The following is a 24,975-nucleotide window of genomic DNA, read 5'->3' on the forward strand; positions in this document are numbered from 1 at the left end:
GTAAAGTCACTGACTTTAGCATGTTACAATGCATGAGACAAAAGGCATTAAAAAAGATTTCTGAAAAGTTAAACAGAGTAAAAATAGTGTTAATTCATAAAAAAAACATTGAGTTGCTTGTGTCATCAAGTGATAATGTCCAATTGTATGGATTATGAAATATGGTAGGCTTCAATTTAAGGGATTGAGGAAAACTTAATTATCTATAAAAAAAATGAAGAGGATCTACAAAGAAAAAGATAATGTCTGTTCGAATTTAGTGAAAAGAGGAAAGAAATCAGTCATCCATATGCAGAAAAAGCAATAAAAGCTTTTTTTTGTAAGTGCTGGAATATTGTGATATAATACATGGCTTTATTTTGGTGTGTGAGTCATACATTTAAGGAAGCGTGAGACAGACTTATGTTTAGTTTCTGATATTCTGCAATAACTAATTATTGTGTAGCATATTTTTACAGTTTAGTTCTCATGGGAGTAGAAAAAACTATTGAAACCTAAATGTTAATAGTATCTTCTTCTTCTCTTTCAGCCTTTGAATGATGAGGGACTGCGTCGTCAGTGTTAGTTTATGAACTTACAACAGTGTAAGTGCTGTTTTAATGTGTGATAAAACATGTTTTTACTCTTTGTCTTACATATAGTTTTTCCTCCCACTGTTTATCATTGTTATATAGTTAAGTTAAAAGCCTTTAATAAGATGGTGGAAAATCCTCCTCTATCCTGACTCCATTCTTATCTTTTTAAGTTCTATCATTTTTGGAGGACCTCTCCGATGTAGCACTACACTCTAAAGGCTTGTTTACAGGTTGCTAGTAAAAACTTTAGTCAAAACTGCTATATTTTCATCTGAACGGTAATGGAGCAAAATGAGCAAAATGAGAAAGTGGTATGAAAAATTACCACAAAATTATTCTTAAGTAACTGTATAAATTAAATAAAATTCACCATCTGGTTACCTGATACACGAAGGAGATTAAACCGTAAATAATTAGAGTGATACCTTTATGTACTTTGGTAAGGGTATGGCTGTAATCTACATTTTCAGCACATGGGGGCGCTGTGACACCTGTTGAAATCACTGAATTGATTCTCTTGGCAACAAATCTGTGTTGTTAAACGTTGCTAAGGAAGTCACGGAGCTACTTTTAAAGTAGGCAATTTGAGATCTATAGTTTACTGAAGGTAACTGTGTTTCAGCCTGTATCTGGAGAGACTAACGTACCGACATAACCTGCTCATTAATGCGATTACGAAAACGTTCGTTAGCTCAGCTAGCTTGTATGGCTGCTCTTTATTTAGCATTTTAGCTTCGCGAACTCCTGATTAGCGCAGCCAGTTAAGTATGGAAAATTATTTAATGAATACCACGCTTGTGCAAACCTAACTTTCTGGGTAAGGCTGGTGTTCCATGAGTTGAAAGCTGATAAATGTTAAAACTAATGGATACTTCTTTTTTGGTCAAGACACCAGATGAGACGCCTTGAGCTAACATTAACTGAGCTAGCTTGCGCGGGTTTGTCTTTGTTAGCACCAGTATTTTTATTTACCAGCTCGAAACCTAAATGTGATCTCTTAACTGCCAGTGTTGCCGATGCCAACTAAGACAACAATATCTGTCATTGCTGGGGTTTTTTTTGTTGTTTTTTTTTGGATCAAATTTTAACTGGTAAACTTTATTTACATTGTGGCTAAACTCATTTTCTGCCGTATATTTGCAGGTGGTTTGACATTTAGCAATGAAAGAGCTTTATCCACCTGACCGCTGCTGGTCTCAGACATGAGAAGAGGATGACTAAGAATGGAGAGGACGGCACCCATCATCTGAGCTGCAAGGCTCCTGTTTATGAAGACTCAGTTGTCACTGATGGCAGGACACTCAAGTCCTCCTCAAAAGATGTCAAACAAACCAAGGAGCACATTGATGACACACTTGTTTGTAGAAATGCAGAGGGAGAGATCACTCCATACCAGCCTCGCCCTCCCTCACTGCCGAAGCTGTCAAAGTTCAGTAAAAGCGTCTCAGTGGAGGAGACTGTGCGAACCAGGAGGCTGAAAAACAGTCAGGAGAGTCTGAGTGACCGAGCTGAGACCGGCTCCTCCACAGACTCACTTAAAGATGACCAAACCTGTCAAAGCGGGCTTGTTCTCAGCGATGCAGCCGCTGTCTGGAACAGCCAGGACTCCAGTGTGAGACCCCAGTCTGCCATCACGACAGGTTCCCCTGTTTTCCAGGGCAGGGAGAGTAGCCTCTCAGAGTATGACAGGAGGCCACACAGCCAGCAAAGTGACCCGTTGGACCATCGAGGGAGGTCCACCAAGGCGCGCCTGTCTCCGGTTCAGCCCACTGGGCCGCTGCCTGCTCTGGACAAGAACTTTGAGTCAGCCACTTTAAGGGCAGCTAATAGGATTGGCAGGGATTGTTTGGATTATGCCGTGCTGGCCAAAGAGAAGTTTGGAGAGAGAATCCACAGGAACCTGAGCGACAGCCGCCTTCTGGAGAACATGGGGTCGGATAGTGCCTCTGTCCACTCCATGAAGTCCATCTACAGCGTGCTTAGCCCCATCAGACCCCAGGATGTGAGAAACAGGTACAGTAGGCTTAGTGGACCACGTAGATGATGGACCTGGAGTATTCTCAGGTTGGGTGTTAAAGGCTCTTATTCTTTCTGGTCAGATGCCAGTTACATATCATGGTGTAGATTTATGTAAGTAACACCATAAAACCAACCATAGGTACATCTTTTTATTTTTATCCTTTTATTATTATCATAGACATATGCGCATGGCTTACTTGGCTGATAATCAAGATGAGCTCCTCCAGGCTTCACTTGTGTAACACTTATTATTTGCGTTCCTTGAGCATTAGTTACTGGATCTCTTATACACCATATTTGACTTTAGTGCTAGTTCCACCTTCTTGGTGGGGTTGATTTGAAGAGCACATTTGGAGCTTGGTTTAAAGGCATGGGAGGGTGTTTTTCACAAGCTCTGTTATGTTTCCCTTTGCTCACATCTTTAAGAGAAGCATAGCAGCGCGAGGATTAGCCTGAGATCAGAGAAGATGCTCATTCAGCACAGTTTTTTGACAGAAGGAGAAGCAAATAGGAGTCATAGTATGTAGTTGTAATGTCAGTTCATCTGCGGCTGGCAACTACCGAGGAAAAGCAGAATTATTATACGATCACTGCCTTCTGCGAGGTAAGAGTGATCAAACTTGATCCAAGAGTTCATTTGCCTTTCTGATATCTGTCTTCCAGGAGTTTCCTGGAGGGCAGTGTGCTGGGAAGCAGTGCCCTGCTCGGCGCTGAGGAGCTGGACCGCTACTTCCCCGACAGGAGGGTTGGCATCTACATCGTCACATGGAACATGCAGGGGGAAAAGGTAGGGGGAGGCCATGACCCCGCGGCACCTCGCCCTCCAAGCTCGGACAGCTGAGTTTAACCAGATTTTTAATCCTTCACAGTTTATTCCGGGCAACTTGAATGACCTCCTCCTTCCAACAGACTCTGAATTTGCACAAGATTTTTATGTCATTGGGGTCCAGGAGGGCTGCCCTGACAGGTATGTCGGTTTCTGCTTTGAGCTTAAGTGGGTTTTTCCTGGGGTCTGTAAACTCGGTTGTTTGACTGTACGTGTCTGTGTGTGTGTGTGTGCAGGAGGGAGTGGGAGACCTGTCTTCAGGAGACTCTGGGACCTCACTACGTCATGCTATATACGGCATCACATGGCGTTTTGTATCTTACTGTATTTACCAGGAGAGACCTCATGTGGTTCTGTTCAGGTTTGTCCTGCTTCACATAAAGGATCAGTTTGGGGAGAGTACACTAAAGCCCCGTTTCCACTATGCAGTCCGGTACGGGTCGGTTCAGAACGGTTCGCTTATTTCAGTGTTTCCACCGGTCCCATGGTACCCGTTACCATTTTTGTAACCCTTCTGCTTGGGGTACCTAGCACACAGGACTGGTTCCCTTGGGGAGGAGCCAAAGCACACTTGAGAATTATCTTTGCCTTTCAGGATGCAACAATAGTAATAATAGATCGGTTTTATATAGTGCTTTTCATAATACTCAAAGCCACTTCCAGTGAATGAAACAACAGCAAATTCCCTGAAGTTCTGCCAATCTCCGTCAACGAGTTCTGGGAGTTGATGTGGTCACTGTGTTGTTTCAGTGCAGAGTCGTACAGGTGCCTGTACCGCACTTCTTCGCTGAGGATTCGAATTGGTCCATCCTGTTTGTCGTTCTCCGTGCAAATTTTGACTGGTGCACGACTACGCGGCAACAAAAAATCAGACGGGGGAAAAGTTCGGCCATCATTCAGCCTGCAGAGCTGCCTGCTCGTCACTCACAGCAAGCGGAGGTGTGCGGGGCGTGAGGGACCTCCACTTTCTCTGACAAGATGCCACAAAAAAAAAAAAAAAAACGCTCATACTGCAGGGACGGTATGGCAGAAAATTTTAGTGGTTTTGAAACCTTGACTTTTTAAGACCGTGGTATACCTTGAAACCGGTAACCGGCCCATGCCTAGTCTGGAGTCTGGGACCCCTGAGGGTCCCCTTTGTACAGTGGGAACGCAAAGCTGACCCCAAAGCGACCCGACCCGTACCGTACCAATACGAAGTGACCCGACCCATACTGACAGTGGAAACGAGGCTTAACATTGCCCCATTGCTCCTAATCGTATGAGCCGAATGATTTTGTAGACACCTATGTAATACAGATTTATGTAATGGCATGTTGTCCTAAAAGCAAAATACATGCAGGTTACTCAAAAATGTTTTGACTGTCTCGAAAGGGTTTTACATGTTTTTACTTAACTAGCTGGATATATTCATCTTTTAGTCTTTGGAATTTCATAAAAGGAGTTTATAGAAAGGCATCTTAACTTTGCTTTGTTTGACCAATTTAACTGTGATCGATGACAAAGGGAAGCAGCAAATTGTGCCATTTGAGAACCTGGACCCGGACAATGTGCAACAGCCCAGAGGTTGTTGCTGTTAAGGTTGCAGCTGATGATGATTTTCATCACCGATTCATTTAATCAGCATACATTAGAAAAAACAGGAAAAATACTCAGTGCGATCCATGTAGACGTCTTCAAATGTCGACTCTAAAGAAATGTTTGACTTCTCCACAATGGGAGGTGAAGCACATGGTGTGCAAGATCAAAAGTATCGTTTGTAAATCCCCAAATTTTGTTTGCTGCTTAAGATCCAACCTTTTAGACTTTAACACAGCAGCAAACTGCTGCTTACACTGATGAGATGTAATGTTGTGTAAGGACAAGGCTCTGTCTGCCTTGAAGGTTTTTCTCTGCCGAATAACACACTTTCGAAGATTAAAAGAACCAACAGAGAGAAGGCTACAACCTGAGTCCATGTTGGTCAGTTTTTATCTGCAAATAGGGATTTATAAGCTGTAGTTTGGGCTCCAAGTTGGACTTATTTCCAGAACTGTCCTGGTTTGTTCTGGTTTTAGAGACCAGACACACACTACATATTTAAGTTGAATCTTGTGGGCAGGCTTTACAATGACATATATTAGACATCTCTGTTGGCCGGTCCAAATCAGAGGGGATGTAATGTACATTCACCAGTTCGAGCATAATAACATATTTGTCACAACAGAGATGGAAGTTATGTGTAAATATATCTATGCGTTGATTTTCTGTTAGTTTTGCTCCATGGTTTTCCTCTCCTTTTCCGCAAGCCGTCCAGATTACATATTAGATGTCACTGTGATTGAGACTGGCCAATATGGACACGTCCTAAATCTTTCAGCAAAGTGTCCGCCCACAAAATTCAGCTCAACATCTCACCTGTCTATAACAGAATTACATAAAGGTCAATAAATCCTTTATTCTGAAATCTGTTGATATGTCCCATCCTCTTTAAACAGAGGCAGGTGTTAAATTGTGTTCAGTGTCATTCTAAAATGCTTTAGATAACATTTGGTCAACCTGGAAATAAGTTTCAGGATGAGTGGCTGAACCCAGCGATTTTATAAAAAAAAATAATAATAATTGTCTTGTTGCGAGTCTCCATACGGTGCACACTTGCAGTTATTTCATGTTTCAGGTGCTTTTTTTTTTTTTAATAGAAAAAAAAACACCCCCCTCATCCTTTGTTGTGTTGACAGAGGTGGAGCACGCCACAGTCACGACCCGGATCATCTCTCAGATCAAGACGAAAGGGGCTGTGGGAGTCGCCTTCACCTTCTTTGGCACTTCCTTCCTCTTCATCACATCCCACTTTACCTGTGAGTAGGAGTCTTTTCTTGTCTGCGGGGGCGTAAACCGAGGCAACAGTTACTCTTTCTGGGGGGGAGGCTCTTGTCATGAAGGCTGCAGGAGTTTTTGTGTGTTTTTCAATTCGTGTGACCGTAAAGAACATTAAATCTAAAAATTCTCACATCTTTAATGCTTACTCTGTTGTTCTTCCAGCTGGAGATGCCAAAGTTTACGAGAGAATACTCGATTACAACAAGATCATCGAAGCTTTAGCTCTCCCCAAAGGCCTTCCCGACACCAACCCTTATCGCTCCACGCCATGTGAGCCTCTGAATTTACTTTGCATGAGATGAGAGATGTGTGAAACCATTAAACCTTGTTTAATTCTTTCTGAACATGCAACTTCCCAGCAGTAGTATTCAGCACATTTTTTAAACGGTGTACATTTTCATTTATTTTTTCCATTATAGCTGACGTCACCACAAGATTCGATCAAGTCTTCTGGTTCGGAGATTTTAACTTTCGACTGAGTAAAGACCGGGCTGATGTGGAGACCATCATGAAACGCACAGTAGGGGGCGACATGAGTCCACTGTTGGAGAACGACCAGCTCTCAAAGGAAATGAAAGACTGTAAGGGTGAAGGAAGCTTTGACCTTAAGGAACAGTTTTTACTGAAAGTTTGTTGTTTAATTCATCATCTCCCTGTGAATTTATTTTCCCTGCAGGTGCAATCTTCAAAGGCTTCCAAGAGGCGCCAATTCACTTCTTCCCTACATACAAGTTTGACATTGGCTGCGATAACTATGACACTACTTCTAAACAAAGAACGCCCTCATACACAGTAAGAAGTAACAGAACAGCAAGCTGCTCATGGCTGAAAATAATCAGATGCTTCGGCAACACAACAACACCTGACGCTGCACTTGCTGTGCTCGCAGCTCGCCTCGATGTCTTTTGTACAATAATGTTGAACTTTTTCAGCTTCTCTTATTAAAATCTGAACTGGCCTGGGGCTCTCAGCAGAGTTTAACTTCTGCTTGTGTTGACAGGACAGGATCGTGTTCAGGAGCAGGCAGGCTAACGATATAAAAGTGGTCAAATACAACAGCTGCTCGAGCATCAAGACGTCAGACCACCGACCCGTTGTTGCCGTCTTTCAAGCCAAACTGAAGCCAGGCAGAGACAAGTGAGTCCCACCCACGCTTCAATAATAAGTGACTGTGTGTGTTCTGCATGTTTTTTAAAAGGTATTCTGGATTCATGGATGTACTGTATTGCTGGAGACCAGATGAAGAGCAGAACTGATTTTATTAGCTGTGTAGAGGAGCAAATCTCGAGAAACACATTAGAAACAGTAAAGGGCAGTTGTGGAAGTATCTCTGGCAAAGAAACTACAACGTTGTGCTCTGTAAGAACCAGATGTTGACTTAAAGGATGGGTAGGGGATCTTTTTCTGGAGCATTTTTTTACATATTGCTTGAAATACTCTTCACACCCCCATTGCAACCAATTAATTAAAAGTTTTGACACAAATATGAAAAGTTTTAGTGGCCTCTAGAACGTACAATCTAGGAAAAACACTATCCAATCATTGTGAACGGACCGTTCACAATGATTGGATTCTGATGCCGTCTATCAAACTGCAATCTGCTCCTCCCTCCCCCTCCTTCCCCCTGTGCGCGTACCCTGCTCCGTGAACGAATTACACGTCCAGAAGCTTGGCAGGAAGCTAAACTAGCGCCAGCTTGGCTAGCACCTAGCATTATTAAACGTATAGTTATCATATACTAAATACGGCAACGATCGATGCTTGCTGTCAGAACAGCGCTCGTGCACCTTCGTGCTCGTGCACCTTCGTGCTCGTGCGCGTTCATGTACTCTAGAGGCGTGCCTTCGGGGGGAAAGTGAAGAAAAGGGTTGGGACTTTTTACCTGTGTATTTTCAAAATGCAGCTTCGCTGGACTCAAAATCCAAGATCTCCTACCCTACCTTTAAAGGCGGGGTATGAGATCTTGGAAAAACGGTTCCTGCAAGCTATATTTTTGAAAATACACAACCTTGCCTCTCCTTTCAGCCCACCCCTCGAAACCACGCCTTCAAAACACATGAACGAGTCACGAGTCTGTGAACACGCAGGGGGGAGGGGTGAGGGGGGCTGACGGTTGATTGGCGTGTCAGAATCCAATAGAAGTAACTCTCATCATTACTTCTATTGGTCAGACATTTCCTCTTGCTACACCCTCTACAATGGACTAAAATATTAATTTTTTTTTCCAAATATTCTGTTTTAGTGGGTGCAATGGGGTCGTGAGGAGGTTTTCAGACAATAGGATAAAAAATGCTCCAGAAAACATCTCATACCTTAATCACATAATCCAGCTTATTAAAGTTCTGATTTGTGATCAGCAGTCTGACAGCCGTTATTATTATTTCAACAAAACAGTGATGAGGAAACTAGACGCTTGGATGATTGAATTCAATTCTGAAATATTAAAAAGCCCATTCTTTATTTGAATTTGATGTCAAATAAGTCTTATTAATTACTGTTATAAAGTCATTAAGGAATGATGGTAGTTGACTCATGAAAAGTTCTATTAATACAATTTAAAAACTGTTCCTCAGGCCCAGACATAAACCTTAAGCCATGTAGAGAGTTGGCAATACCAGAGGCCAAGCAGTCACGCGAGTCCTCTAAATCGACTATTTTTAAATAACACGTTTTCCTGCAAACAAACTTTAGCCGAACCCAGTAATTCTTAACTTATCTTAAATGTAAACTAGTAGCACAACCTCACATCCCCTTTGCTGCATTTGCTTATCTGTTCGTCAGTATTCCTCTGTGTGGGGGACTGTTCGATCGAAGCTTGTATTTGGAGGGCATCAAGAGGAGGATGACCGCCAGAGAGCTGAAGAAGAGGCAGGCCATGACCAGTCCAAACAGCAGCACCATCTGCACCATCTCCTAACCCATTTGAATGAACTCTCCAGACCAGGCTGGACTGGACTGGATTGAACCTGTGCCACAGGTGGAAAAAGCACCAAAAAGGAAACCAGAGTTGTCTTAACACAGGACTGTGTCCTGGTGAGGCTGGCTGCATGCGAGTGCAAGGACCTTGAGGTCAGACAGATAGAAGTTTGCAGACATCAGCAGTCTGGCCTTTTATTTACTCGAGCTCCTCTACAGAAACATGACTGGAACAGATTGGGAGGGGTTGCCATCGTGACTTACTTCAGTCACATGCTTTGAAATGGACTGATTTTTAACCTTACAGATTCTTTATTTGCACCTGTTTTTCTCCTTTTTGTGTCAGTGTTTCAGAAGCATCATGAACCATAATGTTACGTTTAGCTTTTTCTATTAATGAACATGTTCAAATGCCTTGTTATTTATGGTGCACTAAACAAATTGCCGTCGATATTTAGGTTTCTTAATGGACTTGATTTTGTTGTTTTGTCGGGAGGCATCGGAGGAACTGTTACCATTATTTATTATGAGGTCAGATGCACACTAAAACTCTCAAGAGCATGACACAGATGAATGAGGGAACATCAGGGAGATTAAATGTTTTTAATGCTTTTAACTTATCTAAAAGGAACTTTCTTCTTTAAAAAAAAAAAAAAGATGGAGCATTTTGTTTAGAAATGCCCATCATTACTATTATTAGGCCAAGTGAGCCTTTGCAACCGAGTCTGAACTCAATGCCTTACCTCTAATCTTACTATAAAAACCCATATATATTATACTGTCCATGTACTGTATGTAGCACACTTATTAACTTGCATTCCAAGCATGAAGAGCACTCTGCTCATTAAAAAAAAAGTGCCTGTAGGTCTTGTTCTCACATCATCAAGATCTCCTCTTAATCTGCAACTTTTTATGTCATATAAAATGTAACGGTCTGTAATAAATGTTTCACAACTCAACTCCTTGTCGACTTCATTTTGTCCACAATAGTGAATGTCCTTTTACTCGTGTCATTACATTTATTAATCAGTTTACAGACAGCTGTTCAAAAGTTCACATCTTTTTCTCTGTAGTCAACAGAATACACTTTAGTGAATTTGGGAGCGATAATGAGATCGGGTACTTGTAATCTTATTTTTACGACGGGTTTTACTTTATTTCTCCTTCTTTCTGGTATGTTAGATGAGAAGACTGATGCCACCCGTTTATATTCCTGTTGCATTCCTACTACATCATTTAAAACTGTCAGTACAAGCAGCCTCGACTCCAAAAAAAATTCAATCAATTCAAAACTAAAATGACATTTAACAGAGCGAAACACAAAAACCTGACATTTACCCCACTAAGCCCAGACACATCTCAGGTGCCCGGTATCGCCAATAAATAAAACCAATGGCCGAGGTGTGAGGCACAGAACAACGAGACCAGTTATCTCACCTGTTTTCGGTCTGTCATTTATGCTAAGGTTAGCTAACATGCTAAAAATGGCACCTTCTTCTCATCAATTTCATGCCAAATTTGTACTTTACTTCACCGGTTTACTTTTAAGGGTATCAACACAACCATAAAAAAAAAACCACACACACACAAACAAAAAGGTTTCCTTTTCAGATTCCAGCCTCTTTAAAACCAGTAACCAATTAGATTTATGGGAAAACCATAAGGTAATCCAACAAAAAAAAAAATATCGTTTTTATCATTATTATTATTCTTCTTTACCATGTAACATTTTAACTGAGCCTTTAACTGACTTTAAAAAGTCTGTCTCTTTTAAAGAGCGTTCCAAAACCCTTTTCTCTTACCTATAAGCTGATTTACTGTGAAGATTCACAGTCTGACGACATTCATTCATAAACATACAACAGCAGATAAGTATCAGGGTTTTTTTTTTTAAGGAGAAATGATCAGAATTTTGTTTAGGGGGCAAATGGTCCCCTTAAAACCACACTTAGCCAAAGTTTGGCTTCCTGCACATAGACAAGAAACACAGATTCTGCATCCGTTTACAGACTAAGATTACTGAGTACAAAGTGTTTATCTAAAATCCTTTTTCTCTCTGTAAGTCAGAGCCCAAGTGTTATTCGCCTCCCAGACTGAGCTGTGCCGAGTTCCCTGCTGGGAGGGAACACAAGTGTAATCTTAAAGTCCAGTTTATTTACAGTGGCGTTAGCCAGTGGCGGCTAAGTGGTGACGGGGACCTATCGGAAGAGGCGGTACGAGCGGGGAAGACGTCCGTCCTTGCTCGACAGTGCGGCCTGGATGTGTTCGTAAGAGGGAAGCTCCGTCAGGTCTCCCAGGGCTGCCACCGCGGGCTTACTGCGCAGCATCTTGGTGGTCACCCTTTTTATATCGTCCGCTGTAACGTTGCCTGGAAAGGATTTGAATATCAATCATCTAACGAGTCAGAGCGAATCATAAGAGCACCACTTGCATTTTTCTTTGAGGACTCACTTATTAGTTCACACAGCTCGTGCGGCAGCTTTCTCTTTCCTGTGGAGAGAACCTGGCGACCGACGTCTTCAAAAACAACCGGCCGCGACTCGAGGTTCATCATCAACATGGACTTGAGCTGAGTCTTGGCTCTCTCCAGCTCCATCTAGGTGTACATGTGGAAAATGTAAATGCTCTACTTTTTGTTTACTGTGTAACAATAAAGCAAACGTGGTGTATCCTTACCTCTCCTGCACTGCCAGCCATCTGAATGAACTCTCTGGTTATTATTTCCACCATCTCCCGCACCTAGTGATCAATGTGGCAGAAAATAACCTCATGACTTACTATTTAAGGGATACATCACATACAAATCCATCTTAACTGTCAGTAGTGGCTGCCCGAGCTTCTTTTGGCCAAATTTAGTTTTTGAACAAATTCAGAATGGCATCATGAGACTGACCTCGAGCTGCTGTACCAACCTGTCTGGGGTCTGCACTTGCATGGATACACATCAGGCCGCTGTCCTCGTAGCTGTGATGGTAGGAGGTGGCGTTGTACATCCAGTGATGCCTACAGCAAAGCAATAGGACAAACATGTAACAAGTGACGACTAATAAAGTATGCGATTGCATTGGTGAAGTATAATCGGAGGCAATTTGAACGGGAGCCTGTGCGACGATCACCTGTTGAGCACGTTCAGGTACAGGCGGGTGAACATGCCTTTTCCAGGTCCTCCAGCAGAGAAGGAGCCACCTCCACCCATCATCATGTTAAGTACCGCGAATGGGATGAAGTCGTCCTCCTGTAAAAGCGAGCATTTTTCACTCAACATGTATCACAGCTAGCTGATCGGAGACTCTGAGAGACGCTGCAAACACCAACCAGGAAGGAGCAGCTCTCCAAGCCGATCATGATGTGCGTGAGCTCTGGGATCGGGGTGGGGCCGAGGCTCACATCTGACATATCCTTCTCCATCTATTGTATTAGAAGTAAATGTTATCATCCTTCTACTTTCACAATCTAAAGCAGAGATACTCATTGCGCGGCTGGCGAGCCACATGCAGCTCCTCAAGCTTTAATTGGTGGCTCGCACTCGCATAGTTGCTTATAACAATAAGGTAACAATAACAATAATTTTTTTCAAATAACATACAGCGAATACTGCAAAGTATTAAGTATTTTTATTAAGTTTACATTTTTGTAGTATTAAGTATTTTTGTTAAGTATTAATTAAGGCTTAATGGTGTTTCCTAAAGGGGGCTTTGTTAAACCTGGCAACGCAGCCCGCTTAAACCACCGTCACACTTGACCGCAGTTTACACGAGCTCCTTTAGCCAGTGAGAGATGCAGGCACAATGGATCGGTTTTTAATTAAAAAAGGGCAAAAATCAGCACAAAAACCATCCTCATCTTAAATGTCTCACTATGAGTACAACAACAAACTACAAATACAACATGAAGAAAGTCAAGGACATGCATGCCAGCTTATGCTCATCCCAGTATTAAGGTAAATATGGACTTAATTGAAAATTTATTGGCTGTGTTGTTTCTTTTTTTGTGGGATGTTTTATATGTAGAAATGCATATTTGCAAAAGGGGACTTTAGTATGTTGGCGTAAAAGTGGCTCTTCCCTTGATTTTGCTCTGCCAATGTGGCTCTTGTGAAAAAAAATAGTGAGTATCCCTGATCTAAAGAAACCACAGACTTGTATTCACCTTGACGATGCCACCGGTGTACTGAGCAACAGACAGGTCCACGTTGCCAGGGGAACCTATTCCCCACACTGGCTTCACATCCAGCAGGTACTTTCTGGCACATTCGACCAGTTGCTCGTGATCGATGCCCACTCCCGCCAGCACCATGCGCTCAGGACAGTAGTAGTTGCTCAGGTAGTTGTGAAGCACCTTCTTGTCAATCTTGTCTACATTCTCTACAGGACAGAACCGAGGCAGTCCGACTGTGTTACCTCGATATGCAGCCTGGAAACAGTGACACATAATGTAGATAATCTATAAAAAAGGCAAAAAAGGCTAAAAAAAAAGAAAAAAAGAAAATGCAAACGGAGAGCTACTTATAATTTGACTTTTCCTGTGGGTCCCGCTGCCTTCTTTTGTAAGTCCTACCAAAACCGTTTGAATCATTTATTCTAATATAAGCCAGTCAAAGTACAGGTGTAGAAAATAAGAATTTACTACACAGATGGTAGTACTTGCACTGGATATGAGTTTTCGGTTTTCAATATATACTATAAGTTTCAATCAAATATGCAATTCGATGAATAAAAATGATCAGATTAAGTTACTGCAAAGTAAAACTGGGAATTGTGTCACTATTTTTGATCCTTCATAAATCAACCAAACTAATCAGGAAAAGAAATGACTAAATAATCTAGAGAGAAAGACCACTGATGCGTCTTTAACCGAGAGGATAAGAATCTCAAGGTGCAATTTACAGCGTGGATCATCTCGGTGAGCAACGGCTCAGGGTCCGGCCTCATGTTTAGATCCTCTAACTCAAAGCGCACGGCCATTCTGGTCATCTCAATCTCCTCATCTGCATGTGAACAAACACAGTTCAGTTTCCCGGTGGACACGGCTGAGGCAGCTATGCAGGACTGATGTAATGTGAAATGGACTTACCCAGCAAGCGAGGCTGAAGGACAGCATCAGACAGAAGACTGACCACAGTGTCTAGACCTTTGACTTCAGCAGACACTGCATACATGGTGGTGTCTCTGCACAAAAAGACAAGCGATACATCACACATACAGCCAGTTCTCACATGCCCTTCCCCTGAAAAAAAGGGGCCTTGTTAATGTAGAGAAAGTTTCAAAACACAGACTTTACATTTTCTAACACGGACACAGGAGCTGTGCTGAATACCTGGATGTTTGGCAGTCACATATGCCCCCGTGTTTTTCCAGTGTGAGAAGGATTTCATCTTTACTCCCGTACTGTGCTGTGGACTAAAGGAAAAATATAGTTTTCCGTTGGTTTCTTTTAAACACACGCAAAGCTTTAATTTGATTTGTGTTTATTTCACATACAGAAAAGGCAAGTTTCTCTAAGAAGTGCGCTATCCCGCTTGGGTACTTTGCTTCATGTCTTGATCCAGAATTTACTAAAACTAAAACAGACAGAAACATTAAATCAAATTCAGAAGGACAACAACAACAACAAGGCTGAAATGGTAACATTTGCATTAAAGCTGCAACTTACTGCCAACTGTGCAGAATTGACCAAACTTGTTTTGGGAGGCAACTTTGAGGCCATTTTCTAGAGTAGTAATCCTGGTCTCATACTTCTGCTGACCATCCACAAATGCAAAGGCTGGTTTCGGGATCCCAGGAAGCGGCGTAGAGAGGGAGATATTCGGGTATCCACTGCTGCTGCTGTACTTTCTGTAAGCTGCGATCCCAAACCTTTGACAGCAATAAGACGATAATCCTCAGAGATTTTCAGCAGATGTGAAAACAGCATTTTAATTCTTAACAGCAGCAGAAGGGTTTTCCAGGAAACTGTTGGTGGTTAGCGGGAGACAATCCAAACAACTGCAAATTCAAAAGACACACAGCACGACTGCGCGAGCCCTGTTTTCATGTGTTTTATAGGGATTCAAAACAAGGTCACAGCATATATTTGTACATTTTTAGTGGTTTAAATCGAAGCAGCTTGTTGATCAATTAAATATGTTCAGCGCAGACATTTACCAAGAAAATCAGAGTACTTCTGTGTGGTTGTGTTGTGTCTGGAGTAGAAAACCACATATGACCTACGTGTGTTGCAAAAGTAGAGATGCGCAACAGGAACAGAGTTCAGAGCAGTCTCATGCATGACTTTTTGGGTTATTTTTATACACTTTAGCATCACCATAACCAATATCATGGAATAATATATAGCAAAGAAAGAAGGAAAAGCTAAAAAAAGTCTCTTTTTAACACACTGAACGAAGAAGATGGGAGCAGTTCATTCCTGCTGATCAATTCAAACATATTCACAACCTTTACAAAGGGCAAAGCTCTGATCTGATCACTAAAGTTCATAGCAACTAAATCACTCTGAGCTAACAGATGGTAGTTTAGCAGTTTGTACACATATTACTCTTAATTTGTACGGTTTTCTGCACAAAAACATATACAAGTTCAATCTCAAAACAAGGTAACCCACACTGCTAAATCAAGCTAGCAGATATACAAGTCTTCACGTCGCTCAAACTTACACCAAAGTTACCTCTCAGTAACCCCTCTCATATTCAATGAAGCCAGTGACACGCAAACCTTTATCCAAATGTGCTCTTCGTCATATAGACAGTCAACACACATAAAGCTGGCTGTTAGCTCACTTTGCAAATATCTAAGAAACAAAACCATAAAATAAAACGCCAGCACTCAAAATGACATGACACTCAATCTCACAGAAAACCTATACACCATTGTCGCTAATATTCAAGCAAGTTTTGAATCTATAATACTAACTGGGTAGTGACATAACGACAAAAAGGTCTGACGGCTAACACTTAGCATCATGTTATCTGACTGAGCTAATCTGTGGTGATGAGGACGCAGAGCAGTTAAAAGGCTGCGGGTTTCACAGGAGGCTGGCTGTGGACATACTGGGAGCACTGGTTGTACTGTTTCTCTGTGTTAATGTCCTGAAAGTCTCGGTTAAACGGCGTAAGACTGGGCCACTTTACCTTTGAACCCGACTCCAGGTTCTGCACCTCGACATGTGAGTCGCCATCCTGGTCGTCTGTGACCGGAAGTCAACCCGGATGATAATGAAAGTCTCCCGAAGCATTTCCGGCTCAGAGAAGTTTCCTCCAACAGTTTTCTATCCGTTCTGTTACAAGATTACGCAACTCGTTGGGGAAAAATGATGAAATCCCGCTGTTATATTATGTTAATGATTTATTTTTTTAATTTTCAATGTGGTAATAGATTAAAGATGAATACGTAAATAAAAAATAAAGGCGCAGATGTTACACAAAACGATTTGATTTATTAGCAGAACATTGTGAAAGATTCAAACAAAAACTGATTTTTTTTTTCTGTGGAAAAGGAAGGCAGCATTGAAAGGATCAAGTTCTTTGATTTTTTCCCCCCAGTGCTTTCAATACAATTCAGCCTGTCTTGCCAGTGTGAGAAGCTCTGGGAAATAGCTACAAATGGATTCCTCCATAATCACTTACTACATGACAACAGACCAAAGTTTGTGAGACTGAAGGGTTGTGTGTCTGAGTGGGTGGTCAGCAGCACAGGAGCGCCACAGACTAAATAAAACACCTGTCATCTACATAAATACTCATTTGAAATTGTTCTTAGACATTATGAATGAAATAGTCTCAGTACTTTTCCAAGATGACCTAAAGTGATCCAGGAATGGGGAGACAAAACAATTAGCCTGGGAAAACAGGTGCAAGATTCACACACACACACACATTGTTTGGCTGATCCAGAGAATATGACGAAGCATGTTGAACCTACTCATGTCCAATCATACTCGCTCGAGTGCGAGTCAAACCTACGAGGCTATAAATGCAAATGATACCTGGAAATCGAGGCTCAGTCTTTCCTGCGGGAGCTCTGTTCCACTGAGCCCTGTGCTGATATGCTTGACGTGTGACTACCAATAAACACTTTATTTAACTTGAGACTCCTCCGGCTTGTTCTTGATGAAAGATGAAAATGAAAGAATCGAGCTAACACCCTGTAGCTGTGTGTCATGTTAGCCAAAAGGCTGAGTAGGCCTACAGGGAACTGGTTGAACACATTGTGGCACAGTGTGGGAACAATAAGCTCCTTATTGTACATGAACAAAACAAAGATTGTGGATCTTAGGAGGAAAAGGAATTAGCTGATCACAATTTATATCAAGGGAGAAGAGGTGGAGGTAGTTAAGGACAACAGATACTGGAGAGTTCATCTGGACAACTGACTGAACGAGAAATGCAACACTGAGGCTGTCTACAAGGAATAAAGAAAATTCTACTATAGGAAGAAGCTTAGGTGATTCAATGTTTGTAGCAAGATGTTGTATATCCTATAAGTCTGTGGTGGAGAGTGCAATCTGCTTTGCTGCCATCTGTTGCGGCAGCAGCATCAATATTTAAAGAAACTGCACAACAGACAAAGAGGACTGTCTCTGTGCTGGGGACTGATTTGGAGCCACTGGAGCTGATTATTCAAAGGCTTCTTCAGCTCCACTGCCATATGTTCAAGCCTGATGAGACACATTGTATCATTTTCAGAACATATAAGAAATGTTTTTTTTTTCTCTTTTCTTTTAGATTATTGACAGACAGAGCCGTATATGGTTTTAATGGAGAGAATTAAGTATTTTTCCAGAAAAACCCTCAAGTTTTAGAATACGTTTTAGACAAAGCCTTAAGTCTGAATGGGTTAAATTGAAATGTATGATGTCAAGTCAAGAAGCAAGAGTTTTATTTGTCTCTTGCATCTCTACTTAGTACAAAATACAATGAAATGCTTTTTTTCCAGCAATACTCTAGCTGTGCTACACAGAATAGACAAGACGGCATTTTTCAAAATGGAAATATAATCTAAAAGTAATGAGAAAAAAAAGGAAATTTTCTTGGTTTCAATTAAAAATAATTAGAATCATAAAACATGAAATGTTTGTGTTCAAAATAGTTGCAGGGGTTAGAGAGAGAGAGTGGAAGGCAGAGTCTCTGAGTGTGTGCTGTGGTTGAGAAATCTCTTGTAGATAAAAACTTCTCCGGAAGCGTTCAGTTTTTGTTTTTAGGCTGCAGAGGCGTCTGCCTGATCTCAGCAGCCTGAACAGTTTGTGTGCACGATGGCTGGAGTCTCTTGAGATCCTGAGGGCCCAGGTTCTGCACCTTTCCGCATATATATCCTGAGGGCTGGTGGAGGAGATCTGATGGTGCGTTCAGCTGCATGCAAACACCCTCTGCAGGGCTTTCTGCGGCTGTGCATTTCCCAAACCATGCTGTGATGTTTCCGGTCAGGAGACTCTCCATGACTCTGAACCTTTGAACCGCCTCAGATGGTAGAGGCGTTGTCTGGCTCTGGAAGTGAGGAAGTCAGTGTGTTTGCCCTCAGTGATGTGGACACCAAAGTACTTGAAGTCACTGACTCTGACCATTGATCTGAAGGGGGGGGGGGTGCCCCACCTGTCTCCGGAAGGCAATCACGTATTTGCCTTATTTTATGTGATCTTCTTTTCATTTCTTTTGGTTAGTTGATTTTTTTCTGAAAAAAACTCAGCACTGTACATTTCTCTTCGGGCATTGATTTATTATTGTTCTTCTCTATTCTATTATGTCCTGTGCTTTCTGTACTTCACCCAAACAAGGCAGCACATTATTTACAGCAGTAAGAGCACAGCTCCAGCAGAGGATTTGTTGCTGTGTGAATAGCAGCTGTAGAAAAAGTATGGACTCAATTTCTTTGAGTTAGACAAAAAGAAACAGAAAACTTGTTGCTTTTCTTTGGTTGCTTTTGACAGAAAACTTGTTTCTTTTTTTTGGTTGCTTTTGACAGAAAATGTGTTGCTTTTCTTTGGTTGCTTTTGACAGAAAACTTGTTGCTTTTCTTTGGTTGCTTTTGACAGAAAACTTGTTGCTTTTCTTTGGTTGCTTTTGACAGAAAACTTGTTGCTTTTCTTTGGTTGCTTTTGACAGAAAACGTGTTGCTTTTCTTTGGTTGCTTTTGACAGAAAACTTGTTGCTTTTCTTTGGTTGCTTTTGACAGAAAACGTGTTGCTTTTCTTTGGTTGCTTTTGACAGAAAACTTGTTGCTTTTCTTTGGTTGCTTTTGACAGAAAACTTGTTGCATTTTTTTGGGTTGCTTTTGACAGAAAACTTGTTGCTTTTCTTTGGTTGCTTTTGACAGAAAACGTGTTGCTTTTCTTTGGTTGCTTTTGACAGAAAACGTGTTGCTTTTCTTTGGTTGCTTTTGACAGAAAACGTGTTGCTTTTCTTTGGTTGCCTTTGACAGAAAATGTGTTGCTTTTCTTTGGTTGCTTTTGACAGAAAACTTGTTGCTTTTCTTTGGTTGCTTTTAAAAGAAAACGTGTTGCTTTTCTTTGGTTGCTTTTGACAGAAAACTTGTTGCTTTTCTTTGGTTGCTTTTGACAGAAAACTTGTTGCATTTTTTTGGGTTGCTTTTGACAGAAAACTTGTTGCTTTTCTTTGGTTGCTTTTGACAGAAAACGTGTTGCTTTTCTTTGGTTGCTTTTGACAGAAAACGTGTTGCTTTTCTTTGGTTGCTTTTGACAGAAAACGTGTTGCTTTTCTTTGGTTGCCTTTGACAGAAAACTTGTTGCTTTTCTTTGGTTGCTTTTGACAGAAAACTTGTTGCTTTTCTTTGGTTGCTTTTAAAAGAAAACGTGTTGCTTTTCTTTGGTTGCTTTTGACAGAAAACTTGTTGCTTTTCTTTGGTTGCTTTTAACAGAAAACGTGTTGCTTTTCTTTGGTTGCTTTTGACAGAAAACTTGTTGCTTTTTTTTGGTTGCTTTTGACAGAAACCTTGTTGCTTTTCTTTGGTTGCTTTTGACAGAAACCTTGTTGCTTTTCTTTGGTTGCTTTTGACAGTAAACTTGTTGCTTTTCTTTGGTTGCTTTTGATAGAAAACTTGAGGCAGAAAACGTTGTGACTCAACATGTCTCCTGCTGTTGCTTTGTTTGACCAACTCAGTAAGAAAGCCAGTACATTTTGTATCTGTGTCTCTGTGATTTGGGCACTGAGAACCAAAATAAAACCCCAGAACAATTGATCCTTTAGAGTGGGTCAGAGAGCCTAAAGCACCCATCAGTGAATCAATTCTGACACGGGAACTGGCCAGCTCCTGAATAACTTTAACACTTCCACCTGACTTTGAGGCACTGTGGAGCTGCAGAGGAATTCAACAGAACATAACCAGCTGCAGCAGTTTGACTAACGGCTGACATTCGCCAAGTGCGACGACAATGTTCTCCATCTTGCAAGCCACTGCAGTGGCATGGCTGATTTGTCTGCTTGCGCATTGCTCCTCAGCCTATGAGCTGCAGGACACCATCCACACTCTGAAAGAAGAAAACCTCCACCTGCTGCACCGACTGGAGAACCTCACCCGGGCTCTTAGAGACCTGAAACACCTTCTGAAAGACCACTCAAAAGGTATCAACAGAGTTATTGCTTAAATTTATATATTTTTAGGCAAGGAAAAACTGAATTGAGAACTGTTTCCTACTAAACTCAGCTTCTAATGGAGCGTATGACCCTGAATATGTGCACGCTTGGAGGGAGTGGTCCCAAAATGGTAAGATCTCAAAATGTACTTTAATAAAACAAAATCTATTTTCAAATTCCTCTCTCCTAACTTTAGTGTATCTTGTGATTTTCAGGCATTAGCACTGAGACTCATCAGATGCTGGAGCAGGCCTTGTGTTTAAGTGAGCTCCGCAGTGCAGCGCACCCAATCTTCATCACTCCAGGCTTCCTCCTCATCTCTTTTTTTGTCTCTATGAATCTTGCAGTGCTGTGATGATTTTCATCAACGTCTTTTTGCTCAAACAACCTTCTCCTTTACTGTGCTGTTGCTTTTTTAAAATGATAAGTCAATTTTTCACAGTTGTGTTTTATCTAAACAGCCAAATTTTGCATTAGTTTGCCTGACAAAATATTTTGTACAACTAATAATAATGAGAAAAAACTGAATCTGACACAAGCTTTATAATCCAACTTGTCTTTTAGAACAATGTGATCTCCTTTTCACAACAAGTAACCTCCAGATTTACAGACGTAACTTGTGTAGTCATTTCGGGATCGACCCAGATGGCATGTCAGATAATAAAGAATAAGCCTGGCATTCCTGATACATTCACTGTGATGTAATTTGATACAGATTTGATACTTACAGACTGTTTTTCTCTTTTGTTTTAAATTGAGGAGCGGATAATGTTAACTGTCATAATTCTTGCGACAACCAAAAAGTAATGACAAGCACAGAATCCTCCATTTGATGCTTTTGCATTGTCTGCAACACAAAAATCCCTCTCTGACAATACGAACATTTTCATGAAAATAACAAGACTGAAGCTGAATCTGAAGTATCTGTTTAGGTTTCAGATAGGAACTGACGTTTGAGATGAAATTGAATGAACAGCTGGGTAAATACAATGACAATTCAGTGCCAATGTGCCAAATACAACATTTTGGAAGCATTTTAAATGCACACACTCTCTGAGATAGATCTCAACAAAGAAAACTATTTATCAGTTACTGATTTACTGACATTTTTGTTCTTCTTTGTCCATTTCTGAAAGTCTATTTCTGAATTTCTTTTATCTGAAATTCAATAAATAAGATGATGTTATGAAGGCATGGAAATGTGTCTTTTCAGTTGGTATCATAGAAGATCTTCTCCGCTGAGATCAATAATATCCATCTATTTATTTCTTCTTAAATATAGATAAATTATATACAATTAAAAAAAGTAATAATATGCATAGGAGCCAAAAGAAACCAATATGAAAAACAATGCTTTTAAGAGAGATGTATTCAAAATATTCAATTTAACTTATGACAGTAAATTAATTTACCTCATCTCAAAAAAAATTAGAAAAATTAAGTGAATCATTCAGTATCTGAAAAAAAAGGAAAAATAAAAAACATTCAAGATCTCAAAGAAAAAAACTGAACCTGTGACCCCTACAACAGAAATGGGTATATAGCAATAATATGTGGCTCTGATAGACCACCTTTGACCATTGAACATGTATATCCTGATGGATGTGGTATTTTGAGCTGATGTGTTCCAAAGATCTCTGCACCAACTTCATCAAAACATTTTCATTGTTTTTTTTTTAAATCAAAGTGGTATCCATCCATTGGTGTTTCAGACATTTGTACAATCAATGCCAAGACGGACTGAAGCTGTTTTGTGGGGACAGCTTATAGTTGTCCAGCTCCTGAGTTCACGTTGGTTTTTACCGTAATTTAGCAAATCTGCACATTAAACTGTGCTCTCACATAAATTGTTTGGAAAAACTGGTACTCTACACCTCCTCTGGTAAATGTACGTGTTTGATGTCCTGGGTCTGTGATAGAGTTTTGTCTGCTTTGTCTGCTTAATTAAAATCACCCTTCTTGCATAGATTATAAATTGGTGCATTTGTAGTTTAATTTCCATTTGATTATGCTGAACCGACCGCCAATTTACATTTGCAAGGACTTCATCTGGCCCAAGTAGCCATGCCTGTGTGATTGAATCAGCATTTCTCTTTGTATCTTCCATCATTTTTTACATGTAACATGAGGATTAAAGCTAGTGTAAGAGTCTGTAGCCATGTTAGAAACTCTTTGAGACAGTGTCAATGCTAGCATGTTGGCATGTTCACTATCTTAGCTTAGCTTGTCGGCATGCTATTTGGCACCAAACACAAATAGTTCCAACTGAATGTCAGTGTATATTGTAGGAAATTTCAAGAAAATAATGCGGTTCAATAAAAAAACAGGAATGTCGTGGTTGTAAAAGAGGGACAGGTGCAGGATCACAGAAAATAATGTCTAGATTGATAAAACAATTCCATCAGAATCTCAACGATCAAGTAGAACTCAAACTGAGCTTGTGTTACCTGCAGTTGTATTTAAAAAATCTAAATGCTCGTCCAAAAATGCTCTCCAGGGATGGATTGATTGTGTGTGCTGTAGTCATTGTAACCCCCATTAACCTACATTTCTGAGAAGACGGTTCAATAATTAGCAGATAAGATCACTGTGTGTTCTGTTAGCTTTCAATCATTATTTAGTCCTACTGTGATGTTAATTTAATTCATATTTAGCTGGCAACTATAATCATTACGTGAAATCATTCCTTGACCCCTTTATGATTTGTGCAGCACCCCTTCGTGTGTGGAAGCCAGTATCTACATTGTGTTTAAAGGGCAGCATTGTCCATTATGTTCATGAAGTGCAACATTATCCTTTTACTCTTTGCACATTCATGTACAGGGGCTCCAGAGCAGTTACCAGCACAGAGACAGCCTCCTTTATTTAGTTTCTTTGAAGAGACATTGAAGGACCTAAGGCTTTACACGACAACGCTCCTGGGTGAAACCGACAAAATATTTTAGTGATGTGCCTTTCGTTTAGACGGCGACAGCGTTTTTGGGGCTTAAAAACGCAAAAAAATGAACCCACCCTCCAGAGTGGAAATCTTAAAGACGCTCCACCGTCGCGCTCCCGTCTAAAGGGTTGAAAACGCAAATGTGTGCTCTGAGCTGCTCACGCTGGGTATCCTCGCATACGCGTTGACGTCATAACCATGTGCAGTACAGCCAAACAATAACAAACATGTCGGATTATTTCCATCAGTCAGACATTCAAGTTGTCTTAGCTGCTTTAATAGCTATTCGCTTCTTCGCCATGTTTTGGTTTTCGACTGTGGGCTATTTCCTATTACGGAGAGAAGTAGAAGGAAGTTTCAACGCATGCGCGCGCTCTTGGTGTTGTTGTATGGCAGTGCTTCACAGTACCACCTAGCCACCTGGCATGCATACTACATCAAATTTCACACACTTTTGCGTCACCGTGTGCATGCAGATTTCCACCCAAAGACGCTCGTCTAAACGCAAAATAAAAAGTGGGAACGCAGCGCCACTTTTGCGGATTGTGTTCAGAGCATTGTCATGTAAAGCTAGCCTAAGCTTCCTTTAAAAGCATAGGCTCTGTCCCTTCCTGAAGAATAATTCATTTTTGGTAGGTGTTTATTCGGAATCTATATAAAACAGAGACAAACAAACAGCACTGAATCCTACAGGTGCTATATTCATTGACCTTTCTAAAGCATTTGAAATGGTTGATCACTATCTCATTTTAGACAAACTACACGCTAATGGTCTCTCTACAGACTCTTTGCTATTTTTCAACTCCTTTCTTCATCATAGAAGTCAATGTGTTTTCTTTCAGGGCAGCCAGTCAGACTTTAAGATTATTGACAAAGGTGTACCGCAAGGTTTATCTTTAGGCCCTTTATTATTTTCTATTTTTATCAATGATCTCCCACAAATCTGTTCTGACTGTCAAATTCACCTATATGCAGATGCCACTGTAATATACTCTTCCAGTTTAGACATTTCACAAATTTTATATTTAATACAGTCTGATTTTAATCTAGTCCAAAAATGGCTCTCTAGCAATAACCTGCTTTTGAATAAGAATAAATCATATCTTATGTTGTTTTGCACTAGACAAAATCCTTTGCTTTTACCAAACAACTGGAATATTAACTACCTGGATGGTACAGCGCTAGAAAAAGTTGATGAATTTAAATATTAAGGCCTTTGCTTTGGCTAGACTCTCAACTATCTTTCAAACCTCACATCAAC

At 40.8% G+C, this 24,975-nt stretch overlaps 2 protein-coding genes across 5 annotated transcripts; one reads left to right on the forward strand and one right to left on the reverse strand.

Moving 5' to 3' along the window:
• The first annotated feature begins 1,058 nt into the window (after nt 1–1,058).
• Nucleotides 1,059–10,154, forward strand: inpp5e (inositol polyphosphate-5-phosphatase E). Of its 4 annotated transcripts, none has more exons than XM_075467446.1 (11): nt 1,059–1,182; nt 1,719–2,588; nt 3,258–3,381; nt 3,464–3,561; nt 3,657–3,781; nt 6,138–6,257; nt 6,442–6,549; nt 6,699–6,866; nt 6,956–7,071; nt 7,280–7,416; nt 9,061–10,154. In XM_075467446.1, the coding sequence occupies exons 2-11, from the start codon at nt 1,789–1,791 to the stop codon at nt 9,194–9,196; spliced, it is 1,932 nt and encodes a 643-aa protein (XP_075323561.1). In that variant the 5' UTR covers nt 1,059–1,182; nt 1,719–1,788; the 3' UTR covers nt 9,197–10,154. The 4 variants fall into 4 exon arrangements, with proteins under 4 accessions (XP_075323561.1, XP_075323564.1, XP_075323562.1 ...); XM_075467449.1 differs by having other exon boundaries at nt 6,699–6,860; XM_075467447.1 differs by having other exon boundaries at nt 1,059–1,150.
• A 12-nt stretch (nt 10,155–10,166) lies between these two features.
• On the reverse strand, nt 10,167–16,392 carry pmpca (peptidase, mitochondrial processing subunit alpha). Its single transcript, XM_075467450.1, has 13 exons — nt 16,322–16,392; nt 14,848–15,050; nt 14,676–14,755; nt 14,512–14,594; nt 14,269–14,363; nt 14,082–14,182; nt 13,345–13,608; nt 12,511–12,603; nt 12,312–12,430; nt 12,108–12,198; nt 11,872–11,934; nt 11,647–11,791; nt 10,167–11,563 (listed from the first exon to the last, which is right to left on the reverse strand). Exons 1-13 carry the CDS (start codon nt 16,366–16,368, stop codon nt 11,394–11,396), a joined length of 1,554 nt encoding a protein of 517 aa, XP_075323565.1. The 5' UTR covers nt 16,369–16,392; the 3' UTR covers nt 10,167–11,393.
• Between the last annotated feature and the right edge of the window lie 8,583 nt (nt 16,393–24,975).

The sequence above is a fragment of the Odontesthes bonariensis genome, chromosome 6, assembly GCF_027942865.1.
Source record: "Odontesthes bonariensis isolate fOdoBon6 chromosome 6, fOdoBon6.hap1, whole genome shotgun sequence".
Lineage (NCBI taxonomy): Eukaryota > Metazoa > Chordata > Actinopteri > Atheriniformes > Atherinopsidae > Odontesthes > Odontesthes bonariensis.

Coding starts and splice junctions, on each gene's coding strand:
- inpp5e (XM_075467446.1), top strand. CDS start 1,789: ATGACTAAGAATGGAGAGGACGGCACCCATCATCTGAGCTGCAAGGCT. Junction 3,382..3,463: donor GGAACATGCAGGGGGAAAAG/GTAGGGGGAGGC, acceptor AATCCTTCACAG/TTTATTCCGGGCAACTTGAA. Junction 3,562..3,656: donor CAGGAGGGCTGCCCTGACAG/GTATGTCGGTTT, acceptor GTGTGTGTGCAG/GAGGGAGTGGGAGACCTGTC.
- pmpca (XM_075467450.1), bottom strand. CDS start 16,368: ATGGCGACTCACATGTCGAGGTGCAGAACCTGGAGTCGGGTTCAAAG. Junction 14,595..14,675: donor TAGAGAAACTTGCCTTTTCT/GTATGTGAAATA, acceptor TTTTTCCTTTAG/TCCACAGCACAGTACGGGAG. Junction 12,604..13,344: donor ACACCGGTGGCATCGTCAAG/GTGAATACAAGT, acceptor CTAATACAATAG/ATGGAGAAGGATATGTCAGA.